The 15022-nt window shown below is 30.6% G+C and overlaps 1 protein-coding gene across 5 annotated transcripts in view; it reads right to left on the bottom strand.

Moving 5' to 3' along the window:
* The window catches only part of GLS (glutaminase), a 76646-nt gene that overhangs the window by 45847 nt on the left and 15777 nt on the right, over nucleotides 1–15022 (bottom strand). For 3 of the 5 annotated variants that reach the window (XM_074364258.1, XM_074364259.1, XM_074364260.1), the window contains exons 4-7: nucleotides 12257–12386; nucleotides 11450–11529; nucleotides 8666–8829; nucleotides 3770–3828 (exon numbers count right to left, since the gene is read on the bottom strand). In XM_074364258.1, the coding sequence (XP_074220359.1) occupies nucleotides 3770–3828; nucleotides 8666–8829; nucleotides 11450–11529; nucleotides 12257–12386 (433 nt within the window). Of the gene's footprint in view, nucleotides 1–616; nucleotides 784–3769; nucleotides 3829–8665; nucleotides 8830–11449; nucleotides 11530–12256; nucleotides 12387–15022 lie in introns of those variants that run through there. The other 2 variants (XM_010948714.3, XM_045512006.2) reach the window with 2 other exon arrangements.

Genomic DNA, 15022 nt, shown 5'->3' on the forward strand with positions numbered 1-15022 from the left:
TAAAAATGTGGCTTATAAGAAAGTGTAACAGGTTATTGCTAACATGACCAAACTGAGCATTACATATATATTAACTAAATTTGTCTTGATTTTTATAGAGCATACTTATTTTTTTAAAAGAGAAAAAAAGCCTTCAATATTATAAACTCAAAAATACTTCTGATTAAAAAAAAAATCAAGCTTCTTCAAATGACAAAAGCCAGAAACTACTACTAGAATCAAGAGACAAACATAGAAGACAATACAACTTACTCTTTACCTTTGAAAATAAAAAAGTAGAAGTGCGACAATTATAACGTTATTCTCAACTTCCCACCCTAACCCTCAAGTTATCACAAGATCTTAATTTTTAAAACAAAACTAGGTGAGGTTAAAAATCATGTAAAGATACTGCTATTTCATCCAGAATAACTGTGCTTTCAAAATTTATTTTCATTCTTTACTTTAAAGCAAACAACCAGATTATCATCATCGAATAAAACAAACTGCAAAAAAGCATTCCTTTGAGTTTAGCAGCTACCACAGAGAAAAAGAGAGGAAGTATAGTACCTTGATGATTTTTAAATTATGTGCATTTTAAGTACAAAAGGACATTTGTTTTTATGAAGGTATTTACCTATATAGCTTTGTTTAAATTTTTAAATATTGGAGTATTCCTACAAGTTTAGTAGTTAAGAATTTATTGCAACAGGTTCCTTCTGTCCAAATCCTCCTTTTTTTCCACAATCTGCTAATCCTTTTGAACATTTGCTCTGCCTCTTCCCCCATTTCCTGAGGATCACCACCAATCCTACAAGGAAAAAATATCAATACTACAAAATTATGAAACAAAGAGTCTTACTAAAGACTCTACTAAAGTTGTGTGTCTGTGTGGGAGGGGGAATAACATGAGGAGGATGTTTTAATAGCACCATAATAAAAGTCTTGAATTTTGAAAGAAAAAAAAAAAATAGCCTTAAGGTCATCAATTAAAAGCTAAAACACAGAATTTACACCTAGTAGCCATGGTAAAATAACCACACTTCAGATACTCAAAGCACAAGCTCCTTGAGAAGAAGCCTAGTTCCTTACAGACAGCAAGCACTGACTAGTGCCCAAAGAATGACTACATACTCTCACTGAAAATTAAACTGACTTTTAAGGAAACAAATTGTTATCTTTCGTATAAGTTAAAATTAAGAAAATAATGACACAACATTGTAAAATGACTATAACTCAATAAAAAAAGGTAAAAGAAAATAAAATTTCTGCTGATTGGACAATATAACTATGTTAGGTAAAGACAAAAACGTTATCAAGAGAAACAGCAAATACCTACATTAAAAATGGCAGAGTGAATTCTAATGAGCAGCAAACAGAAAATCGGGAGACCCAGATCAAGCCCAATTCTACTGCTACTGGAATGATCCATTCCATTTCCTCATTGCATCTACATATACAGTAAGAGGGCTAGGTTTGAAAATTTCTTCAGCTATGGTCTTACTACTTCAACTACCAATTCATAAATATGATGTGATCATACAATGTGCAGAGATCACAGATAACTATTTCTGAAAGTTCTGAATTTCTTTTTGAGAGTCTAAGAAAAGTATTACATCCTCGGGCAGTTTTATACAGAGGTATGTCAGGCTTACCCCTCCAAAACAGAGAAGAACATTTAAAAAAAAAAAAAAAAAAGACCCAAAACTTGTGAAACACCTTCTAAAAATAAAACAAACAAAAAAACTCAAGGAAAGTCACCTTAAATATGCACCATACCCCAAAGCCTCATTTCCAATTTTGTCAGTAAATTTAAAATTTTATAAATTTAAAATCACTGATCAAATTTGTAAATACAAAATGACTTAGTTAAAGGTTTGTAGAGTTGGACACTGAGCAACACTTATGGTGTGTATGTGTGTTTTTTTAACTATTTCTAAGTACTCATGTTAATGTGGCTCAAAGTATAGTTTATGGATTGTGACTAAACCTGGTGACACTAATGAAGTAATGATATGATTAACCAGACATGCATTTCCCACGTGCAGCATTTCAGTGTAGTATATTAAGCCCATGAATCATTAAACAAAAGATGTTTAACTGCATGCAGTTAAGCAAGACTTCTATTAATCATTCACATATGCCCTTTCTTGAAAATTCTATTGGTGTGCCATGTTAATCTTTCTCCAGTGTTAAGAGTTCTTAAACTGGGATCCATGAGTCAGCTTTAAAGGGTCGTGAACTTCCTACAGTTTACATAAAATCATGATATATGAATATATATTCTAGGAAGACCCCAAAAAGGTTCAGAACCATTCTAGTGGTTTTCTCACCAAGCACTAACACACACAAGAGATTACCATAACTTTCCTTACTTCTAATTTAAGTTACTTGTTCAAGCTGAATAATTATTAATGAGCTTTTCCTTCATCGCAGTATTTATTGAATTTCATTGTTAAGGGCCCTTTTACTGGTGTATATCCTATACTATGCTGAAAGCTACCTGAAGGCATGAGTATGCCTAGCACATATTCATATTATAATTTTCTATAATAAACAAATAGTGTCATTTATCTCAAACTGACAACTTTTCTCTTATGTAAAATAGTCATGAATAACTAAATGTTATAATGGGCAAAATGAAAATTTCCTAGCCTAAAAAATTAGTTACATTAAAAAATAATACTTGGCTATACTATCTACCTCACTAGAGTTACAAGGATAAGTGGGCCGGTGCTCACGAAGCATTTGCCCTAAAATAACAACATTTATATTCATTTTAAAGGCTTTTTCTCATGAACAAAAAAAATTCAAGAAAGTTAAGAGAAAATTTCTAGTATACAAATTGGGTGAATTTTTATTAATTGGGCCAAGGGTATAATTTATGTTCAAATATTCTTTGTGTAACCAGGGTATCACATCCTCAGTAAAGCATCTACAAAGCCATGTAGTTATGTTTTCTTCAAGCATGGAATACATATGCACAGGTTTACTGAAGAAAGTATATAAATGTTCCAAACACAAATGAAACATAATTGAATAGAAATAAAATTTTTTGGAAATTTAAAACTAAACAGTATCACACAATAGACTCATTTTCAAATACTTATTTCAAAATAACATTAGTGTTTCCAATTATTAAGGCAAACCAAACACTTAACAACAACAATAAAAATCAAAACATACAATGTAAACCGAAGAGTAGTGAAAATAATATAACTTAATAATTGGAATAAGTCTTATTTATTTTAGTTATTATATGATTCAAGGAAACAAGTTCAAGTGAAAATTGTGATTACAGCTCATGAAAGTATAAAGGACTTGAGACTAGTCAAGGGTAAATGTACTTTGTTGTAAAACAAAGTACCAGAGCATTTGTTCCTACATATGCTGATGAGAAACATCAAACAGTGAAACGCTATTACTTCTGTTTACATCTGTTCATTCAGAAGAGCCAAAAAGAAGAGAAAGAAAAAATTCTTAAACTTTAAGAAGAAAAACTTCTTTGACTATTATTCAGCAGAGACTTCTTTTTGAATTTTTGCCAGATCTTCAGGTCAAGGGTAACTGTTGGAATTTATAATGAGTCATCTATTTTTAATTTTGCCCTTGAAATTACATCATGCATTTTGAAATAAATATCCTAACCTTATACTATAAGATTAATTTAACACCGAAAGAAAACTTTACACAGTTTCACATAAATATGTAAGATTCATCTTTATGAAGATTCATCTTTTTCATTCTATTTAAAATTTTACTAGATTAAAAGGAAATGTTAACATTTTACCTTTATTAATGAAGTCACAACAATTGCTCCAGCATTTACCATAGGATTGTGTGGTTTATCTAAAAATATAAAAGCAAGAGCATTATTTCAAGTACCTGACACCATTTTCTGTGATGCACAGGTACTTCCATAAACATATCTGTTTTCTTTATGTAAGCCATTGTTATAGTTCTTTGGGGGGCAGGACTGGGGAAGGGAGAAGTTGGATTGGAGGAATGCATTTAAGGCACTTACATACCAAACCAGTAATACACTTCTAGGAAGCGGCTATGATAATTATATAGGCAAAGATTCAAGTACAGAAAGGCAGTGAATAGTAGTATAATAAAGAGCACAATCAAATTTTCTAACTCTGCCATTTACTAGCTATTTGACCCCAGGCAAGTAATTGATTTTCACTGTGCCTCAATTTTTCCATCTGTAAGCGAGGAGTAATAACAGCACCAATACCTCACTGAGTCATACTACTCGAATGAATTAAAAAAAATGAAATGTTTAGAAAGTACCTGGCACATCCTTAAGCAATTCAGTAATATTATTACTAAAAAATCAACGTGGAAAAAGCATGTCTAGTTTGGACTCAATTTTCCTTTTTAAAAATATTTTATTTTTGTGTTTATGTATATACATACACAGAAAAAGAAAACACAGACATTAACAAGTGACATATATAGGATAAAAGATTACAGGGGATTTAAGTTGTATTTCCTATACTTTCTATATTTCCTGATAATAAGGATGTATGCCTAATATAATTTAAAAAATTACTTAAAATTTAAATTCATCCAAAATTGTACTTCTTCTAATTCTTATGACAAACAGGATTTCAAATCTCAACTGAGTATATTTTCATTCACAGCATAGCAAAATGCCAAACATAAAACTCTTAGGGCACTGAAAACATTTATTTGAAAGTATAATTCCTAATCTGTTTGTGGTAGTACTTTATTTCTTATAGAACAAGTTTTTTACCTAAATTGACAAATCTAACAGAATTCATTAAGTTATTATTGCTACATTACTAGTCTCCTTGAATTTTAAGCAAGTTATCTTTGGTGAGATGAGCTTATAGCTAAATAAGGAAGTTCTCCAAACTGTTAAAGAGTTATCATATGACCCAACAATTCCCAGGTATATAACCAAGAGAAATAAAAGCGTATGTGCACACAAAAACCTGTACACAAATGTTCACAGCAGTATTATTGATAATAGTTAAAAAGCAGAAAGCAACCCACAACCCAAAACTTCCTGCCAAATGTTAAGTGGATAAACCAAATGTGGTATTATTATTATCCATACAGTGGGATATTGTTCAGAAATAAAAAATGAAGTACTGAAACATGCCACAACATAAAAGCACCTTAAAAATATTATGCTAAATAGACCAGTAATAAAAGCAAATATGATTCCCTTTACATGAAATGTCCAGAATAGGCAAATCCATAGAGACAGAAAGTAGATTACTAGTTTCCTAGGGTAAAAGAGAAATAGGTACTGACTACCGGTGGGTACAGGGTACCTTCTGTGTGTGATAAAAGTGGCCTAAAATTGATTGTGGTCATGGCTGCACAACTCTATGAATATGCTAAATGCCATTAAGCTGTACATTTTGAATGAGTGAATTATGTGGTAGGTGAATTGTATCTCAATAAAACTGCTAAAATTTTTTAATTAAAAAAATCTTCATTGACTTAGAGTACACCAGTTTCCCTCAATATAAGATCAACAATGTGATTTAGTATCTAGGTATGCCTTAAACACTGTACATTTTGGGTTACCCATGATAATGACTAATTTCAAAAGTTAAAATAAAACTTAGTACAGGTATACTATCTAACTAGTACAGTCAGGATTTCACCTATTCCAAATTATGCTAAGAGAAGTTTGCTTTCTTTTGAGATCACACAAAATGAAAGCAACTGTTACCACAGAAAAATATCACATGGCAAATGGGGAGCCAAGAAACAAAAATTTTCCAATATTATCCATCTGAAAGAAAAACCACATGCAGACAGAAGCAAACTATGGACATCAGGCTGTGCTAAATTAGTTTACACTTGTACTTGCGTATATTCATGTATCTGTCTTTTCTTCTTCTTTCTTTTTTCCTGACATTATTAGGTTTAGACTCCAGGGCCCTAGGAGGTAATGTGTATATTCCAAATGATACCACATGTATGGGGACATTTACTATTTTCTAAATAATAAATATTCTGCAAATACTACATAAGCTACATTCAAGAAGATCTTCCAAGAACACTAAAGCATTTCACATCATGACAGCACAATTTTAAAATGTAAGCAACTGCTTGCTCACTCTGCTATGACTCAAAAGCCAGACATCTGAACACTTGGAAATAAACCAGAGATGTTAAAAACTCTAGCATTACTGCAGTACAAAACTTGAGCCTAAAAGTGAAATCTACTTGTCTCCTGCTCTGCTGTAGTTAGAAGGAAGAATTGAAGGGTTCCATTTAGAATTTATAATTTAAAAATATTTATGACAGCAGAAACAACACTTAAGCTATTAACAAAGGCTATATCTGAAGTAATGACATACATTAGCCTAGTATAATGATAAAATGGACATGGATGACATCTGAAATTTATAAGCATTTTTAAACTAGAATGCACAAAACTGAACAATTTTTTAAATATTTATTCTCTCTAAGGGAATAAAACAAGTGGAAAGTTCTTTCATATTATACTGGAAAAAGCTTTTCTAATTGCTAAGCATATGAACCTTTCAAAGATGTGGTTCATGACTGTGGCTAAGTCAAAGTCTGCTAATGCATATACTAAAGAACTACAAAGTATTAATGCTCAATTTAACAGATATTTATATTTTAGGTATTAAAGTGGAATTTTACATCACCATATAAAAATTAATATGTTGTTTAATCCTGCAGTGTACCCCCTTACCCAACCACCCAAACTGTTCTTCCTAATACAATTCAGTCCTGTCTTCTCATGTAAATTAATTCAACTCAACTTCTTTTTTGAATCCTCTACACATATAAACCAACACATACATTTTGGCTTCTGTCAATTACACAGATAATATAATATATAAGATATATACATATTAGCAGTAAGATAATATAATTAGTATGCAGCACTTGAGCTTGTCTTCTTTTTCCATGTATTAGATGTAGGTAAATTGTTTTCTGTATCCTTTAATATTAGCTAGATAAGACACTTAAGAACCAAGGCCCATGTTAACAATATAGGGGAAGAAGGCTAAAAAATATTTAACTTTTTTAAGGTGGAAAAGACTTAATGAGGAGATCCAAAATTGACATCTCCATCAAGTAACTTATTTCCTTATTTATAATGATAGAAAGTATTAGCCAACTCCCCACCATAGGGCTAAAACTTTTTATGCTGTAAAGCATTTTTAAACTGATAATAAAAGAGTAACTACTGTAATTTCTTTATCTATTTATTATATTCATATTAATGGTAATTTATCATTACAATATTATAAAGCCTTGTTTTATGTAAAAATTACTTGGAAAAAGAAATACCTCATTTTCATGTGTAAATCTAAGTAGTTTTTTTTTTTTTTAAGAAAATCAAAAACATTCATACTTTTTCACTTGTCATAGAATTTTTGTGAAACCCACAGAAATAGTTTAATCATCTACTCTAAAAACTGGTTATTTTAGGCATCTCATATCACTGGAAAGTGGGCTGGAGAGAAGATGGGAGCAGGAAGTAAGATTTCACTTTATAAATTTACAATGTCTGGGATTTGCTTTAAGATAATTCAGTGGAGTGTAGTGGGGGGTGCTGGGTGTGATTATTTCTATACGTTAGTAATCATGAAGCTAAATGATGGATACATGCATGCTTATATTCTGTTCTTTCTACTTTTGTATATTATATGCATTTGAGAACTTCCATAACAAAAAAGTTTTATGGTAGCTCTGGTTGAGTTGGTGAGCATTTTTGCTTTTTCTCTTTCATAACATTTGGTATTTGAAAGAAATATCTTGTGTTAAATAGTTGGGTAACTAACAAGTCTTAATACTTTACAGGAATCCAAAAGAAAAGGGGAGGACAAAGGTAATTAGTACTTCTGATCTGGCAGAGGTTTTAAATCTAAACACCAACCTATAGGTTAATTTCTATTTTTTAATCTTTCAGGCATATGCTGGGTTCCTCATTGTGTGATGAGTTAAGATAGAATTAAAGAAAACAAGAGTGAAGGAATTTACTGGTTGCAGTAATTGTCGTGAGACATACTTTTGTATTTTTTCTTTCTGTTGGATAAAAAACGAAATGTGGCTTATACTCATTATTGTTTTATTATTTTTTTAATAAAGTTATAAAACTAGTATTTTCTTGCTTTTCTTCCTATTTGTTTTGAGGGCAATTGCTTTTTCTTACTTACTTTACCATAATCTTTCCTGATGCTACATTTGATTTTACGGAACTTATTATAAACTAGCAACTTCAATAAGGATATCATATACACAGAAGCACCTTGTTTAATAAACTCACTGGCATCTAAATTTAATATGGAAAGAATTAACATTTTTGTTCTAACAAAATTAAACATTTTATAAGAAAAATTAAAAATTTCCCAAAAAAGACAAAGCAGAATAATAAACTGGGTGTTTCTGGTGAATTGACTGGTTTTGAGAGAGGTCTTTAAAGAGTAGGAATGAACAAATAGAGGAATTTGAATGTGAAGAAGTATTTCAGAAACAACAACAACAAAAAAATGGGCTTGGGATAAATGAATTTAACATTCTAAGTAATACATTTTTTTGCCATGTACATTCTGTTGACACTAAGTCTGTAGGAAAAAAAATCACAAAAAGAACTCAGGAATTTAGCACTGTATTATATTAACTGAATATAAAGTTTAACAAGAGCTTTAATTCTTACCATCTTCGTTTAAAAATAGTTTGTTGAATCTTAATCCACTTGGCTCTTTCCCAACGTATCGATGCACATATTCTGTTCCAAGATCATTAACAGCAATGGCATATTTCAAAGGTTTTACACAGGACTGAAGACAAAATGGAACTTTGGTATCTCCAATAGAATGTCTATTTAAAAGTAGATTTAAAAAATAAGATCAACTGGGAAAAAACGTAACAATAATTGGAGTTGTTATTTTTATTTTAATTCTAACTTCAATAGTTTTCCCATAATTCAACAAGTTTACTTGGATATTAAAGAATAAATATAAGTATGTTTATTTTAAGAGGGATACTACAATACAAAGGCAAATACCTTAAGGTACTCAGGTAATAATAGAGTGGTTCAAAATTAGATAATAAATAAGTAATGCGATAAACTGCCTCTGAGGGTAAGAGGGTATGACCCTCCTTGCTCCCACCTGTATTCAGTCACATAAAATGAGCTAGCCCTTTTAGAAATTAGTCACTATTCTTTTACTCATAGCTTTAATCATCCTAAACTGTAGTTAGTTTTTAAATGGAACTCAGTTTAGATTCAATATGATTCTCTGAGACCCTATCTATAAATGCCTCATCTTGTGAACAGTATCTATTCACAATTTAAGCCCCATTAAAAGAAACAGCGTTCAGTCTCATAAACCTGACAAAGCTGGCACAAATGGCAATCATTATCACTATGTAGGTAAACAACAGAACAAAAAGAAAGCTTTACATGTTACCGAACTGGGATGCACATGAAGTAGAGAATAGGTATGAAAAAGGAAAAACTGACCAATCCAATCATAATGTAAGCTTCACAAGGCAGATCTCTGTTTTATTTGCTGAAGCATCCCAGGTGCCCTGAACAATGCCCCAGTACATTTTAGGCACTCATTCATTCAGAGTGAAACTCAGTCACAGTGAAACTGGGCACTATAATAACTACCCCTGAGCAAACAGAGGTTAATGGAGAGATCAGAGGGTAAAGATACATCAAAGGGTCACCTGACTTCTGAGTATATGATAGAATATAAATAAATATGTATACATATCAAAAATACATTTTTTCCTATCAAATTTATAAATAATTTCCAATTCAACCTGGCAATCATTCTAATCAAAGCCTGACTAAAGTCTTAGTTAAAAAACTTTGAATTTAAAAATACGTATGTTCTAGTCCAAAGTTAAGAATTCTCTAGATTAGAAAACTACACAAAGAGAACCATTTTACTCACAAAGTATGTTCAAGAAGAAAAAAAGGCATGTGTAAGCATTAGGTGATAACAATTTCCTCCAAATATAACAATTTCCACTACACTATAAACCATTTCCTCCAAATACAAAAAAATAGGAATATCACTCCCTATTGGAATTTGCTCCATAAGGATACGCCATGTCTTTTCATACACCTGTATCCTTTCATGGCACCCAACATTTAATTCAACGCACAAGTGTTTAGTGCATTTCAAAGGCCTAAATGAAGGTAAAAGCCTTTCATAATGGAGAAAACAACGGACTAAAAAAGTTAAGAGACCTAGGTGCTAGTTCCACCTCTGCCAGTTTGATACAAACTCTGGGCCTCAGATTCCTTTGTTGTAAGAATCAATGAGCTCAACCATAGTTTGTAGTGTAAATACTTTAGGAGGGTAAGTAGTGAAAAATAAGATCACTTAGATAAGAGATTAAAATTTAATAAATGAGTGGAAAACGTTTTAATTGGGACATTATCCTGAAAAATAAAATCTAAAATTATATGGCTAAATGATTTGTAGTTTTAATAAAATTTAGGATAAAATTATATCTCTGATATAAATTCATCAAGCTGTACACACTTAGGAGTAGTATACATTTTTATGTAAGTTACATTTTATTGAGAAAAGTAATAATGATCTTACTAAAAATCAAAAAAAAAAAAAAAAACAGAAGGATTATACCTCTGAGCCAAAGTCTTCAAATGAGTATAAAAATATTGATTTTTCTTTTTTGGCATAATTTTTTTGACTGACAAAACCAAATTGCAACCCAGTAAGAAATCTTCATGTCTGACTTACAGCATTAACAGTCTTTCTTAAAAAAGAATTTCAGACTTTATCCATTTTTTGAAGGGCCTCTCCTAACTGACTTTTTAAATCAAATCATTCTCTGTGAAGTATTCTCACATCATTATCCTTTTCATAATTTTCCTAGATCTTCATATGTCAGTGGTTATGCCTACAGCGTGAGCACATCCCAAAGATTGCTTTCATGGACTTCATGAAGTCCTGCATGTTTTGCAACTGACTTTTCACTTTGCAAATGACTGATGAGTAATAGACTATATTATGTTATATTGTGTTAACTATGATTCTAATCATATCAGCAGCAAGAGGAACAAAGATAATGACAGGATGGGTAACCAACGGTAAGCCAAGAAAGGGGAACTAATTTTATTGGTGGTCAATTCACTAGTAAATAATGTCCCATTTTGCCAAGTCTACTCTTCCTAAACAAATTCATGATTGCAGGTCCTTGTACAAAAAACATTCAAATAACAAGACTACAACTGTGAATAAGAGAGATGAAATGCCTCATAAAATTTAGTGTACGGTTATTGTTTCAGTTGATTTTCTTAAATTAAACTAAAATCTAAACTTCTTTACCTTTTTGAATTTATGTCATGTTATGGGGCTAATTTCCATTACAGAAGTTGTTCCCCTCTATCTCATGTTCATAGTTATGCAAAATTTAAGATTTAGAGTTGGTTTTGATGGGTCTGAAATAAACTTACCTCTGTCCATCTACTGTACAAACAGACACACCCCACAAATCAGGACTGAACTTGGCTAGCTGAGGAATATAATCCGCAACCTATCCAAAACATTGGAAAGAAATTAATAGATATAATCTAGGCAAATAGTATTTTCTTCTACCAAGAAAATTATCTCAATTTAGCTTCCACCAATGAATAGTTATTTTATAGCACTCGGTGGCTTTGTAGTCTATCTCTTATAACAATATTCATAAAAACTAAGGGCACAACAGACTTCTGAGGATTGTAAGTGAGATCTAAATGACTTCTCTCAATCTCCATCATTCCGTTTTTCAGTGCCTCTCTTCCTAAAAAAGCAGTCTGAAATAGGAGCTAGGACCTGATTTTTTTTTTTTTAAGGGAAAGGAATAGAGAATTTTTTTAATCAGGGTCATGTTGACAGTGTTTCATTGTCTAAAAACTTTCAATATGAAGAATAAATAAAGTAGCCCTTATGTGGAGAATTTAAAAACTAGAAACATTTTATTTAATGTTCAAAGGTATTATATCTGCAGAAATTTCCAATAAGTTACTTACTAATTAATTAAAAATTTAAAAGCCGTACCAATCATTTCAAAAATCACAAAGAATTCTTAAATTTAGATTTCTTTTTAGCTAAAATAACAATTAAATTAAATATTTTAAAAGCACTTAATCCAGTAGCTTCACTTAACTTAAATTTCTTAATTAGCAAAGCACAAAACTACACAATTTTACTCTCTATACCTCAAGTTGAGCTGAATTTAATTAACTGGTTTAGGAAAATAGTCACATCAAAAATGTTACCTTTCCTCCAGACTGCTTTTTAGCACTCTCATATAACTCATCAATGTGTGAAGTAAAAGACATAAAGTCAGGAATGACAAATTTTCTTCTAAAGGCTTGTGTCAACAAAACAATGTTGCTTTGAACACATCTGTGGAATATGAGAAAAAAATTAACAAACTAGTACTTTTTAAATATTAGTACTTGCTAGTAACAATATTAATTAGGAGAATGTTCAAACAATAGAGAAATTCATCATTTTACACAACAAACTAAATTCTATAAATTATACTCCTTCTACATTATTCTCTTTCCTTCAAGTAGCCTTTCATGTAATTGCTTGTAAGCTGTTGAACAAGTTAAAGAAACAAATTAGATAGCCTAAAAATTATGCCAAAGTTTAAAACAGCAGAGTATTCCACCAGGTAAAGTATCAAGACCATCTAAAAACAAGATTTTTACCCTACCAGAATTGATAAGCATTCAGCATGACATTTGGTTAACAAAAATCAGACTTCAATAATATATATCCCTTAGTTTCTATATAACTATTACTAGTATTTGACAAAAAACTAAACATTTTGTATTTTAACATATTTTTCCTGAATTACATTTTGAAAAATTTGCATTTCTAAGCTAAAAAAATGGAAATATCAACTTTGTATAGTCAGATTGTCTCTTAAAGAAATACTTATTAAAATGCTTATAAAAATAATGTATAATTTTAAAAAGTTATGTATAGAAGTACAGTAATTTTATATTATCTGAATCACCAAAAATGTTAAACTACATTATTCTATTCCCTGTAAGATACGTAATACATTAAGAATTAAAATGTTTCATTGTTATAAACCATTTAAAAGGTATGAGAAATCATGTGGATGGGAGAGCATGAAATCTAATGATGTGAACCAATGGTCTGCTTTGTTTTAAAAAAGATATAAGCCAGAAAATCAATTCATCAATACAACCTTAAAGAAGAGTTTTGTAAATAGGTAGCAGTCAACCATATACTCTAAGTTCATCTTCTTAAGAGAGTCTCAGAAATTTAGTAATAGAATACTTACTTGATAAAGTAAGACTTTCCAGATGTGAGCATCAAGCCATAACACCAACTTAAGACTAAGCCCAGAACAGACTAAAAAGTACTGTTTCAAGTACTATTTATCCTGCTTAACCCTTAAAACATGAATACTTTGAGATGATTTCCCACTTTACAGATAAGAAAACTCTGTATGTAACTTGTAAGTAACTAATGTGCACCAATTATTAAAAGAGAGATGGAGGAGCAAGCACTCTCAGTATTTCTTTTTCAGTCCATAGGTAAATGATAAATTTTTATATCTCAGTATTTGAAATTGTTCTCTCAGTATTTTAATTCCAGTTGTTCTAAATGAAACATCAAATCAAAGTTAAAAAGCCAAATATCATATTTTAACTATTAATAAAAATCCAGAACATATACTCAGTCAACATAAAATTAAACACTGATTTAAAGTAAAATAGATTATTTTCAGTGATAAAGATGTGTCCCAATTACAACATGTAAAAGTTATAGTCCTAATTTCTATTAACCTTCAGACATAAAAATAATTGACATTCAAAAGATAAATATTTACTTCAATACACTTTGATATATTTTCTGATAATTTCAATGTTAACCTAAAGGTATTAAGTTTTGCCACTGACTTAATATTTATAATATGCTTCAAATAGCAATTCAACTTGCACATGAGAGCTGTAAGTCGTATTCTCAGCCGAAAAGACAATTCCTGATCTTGTATCACTATATCTATATCAAATCAAATCTACACCCCCCTTTTTTCAAGAAGTATTACATGAGAAAATATGAGGACTGCCAAACAAGCAGAAATTATTAGCCTACCACTAACCCACTATTTAACTATTCAAAATTAATCAGCACTTTTAAAAGGAGGCTTTATCATTAACAAAACTGTAGTCAGTGAAACTGGGATGTTTTTGCTCTATCAGAAGGTGCTGGTAAAGCTATGCTAACAGTCTTCCCTGGTGAATTACTGTGCCCAACCAAGGAAATCTTACCACTCAGAAGAGTGCCTAGTGCCACACTGATGAACATTCCAAATAGTAATGTTTTTCTTGGAAGTTATTTTAACATAGATTTTATGAACCTAATTAGAAAATCAGAAGTCACATAAAATGAGCTGATGAGGAACTGCTTATGCTTTTCAGCAAGTCACATCTTTCTCATGCTTTGTTCAGTTTTCTTAACTGTAAACTCGTAATAATTTTTCCTTCCTTCTTTACTTAAATGTTTGTGATTAACAACTGTAATGCACATAACTGTTTTATAAAATATCTCACATATAATTTTTCATTAGTAAAATAACATAGTGGATATGAATTTTTTAAGAAAAATAAAACAATAAACAAATTCAAAGACTACCATTCACTTTCCTCCAAAACATAAAAGATGAAAAAATTATGATCACACATAAAAATAGTTCTACTGTTTATATGGCTAAAAATGCAAGAATAAGTAAGGCATTCCTTTTCTTTTCTTTTTTTTTTTAATGCATTCCTTTTCAACACAAATTTCTACTTCTATTAAAGATATTATCATTAAAAACAATTCACTATCTAGATGGGTACAGGCAGTCTCCAACTTTCAAACAGATTATGCTCCAAAAGGTATGCTTAGAATTCATTTTCCTATTTAAAAAAATGTTCTACATACAAGTTGTTTCTCAGATTACCATCAAAGGCTAAACATATTAATCAACAATGTATTTTAGGTAAAATATCAAC

This window comes from Camelus bactrianus, chromosome 5 (assembly GCF_048773025.1).
Source record: "Camelus bactrianus isolate YW-2024 breed Bactrian camel chromosome 5, ASM4877302v1, whole genome shotgun sequence".
Classification (NCBI taxonomy): Eukaryota; Metazoa; Chordata; class Mammalia; order Artiodactyla; family Camelidae; genus Camelus; species Camelus bactrianus.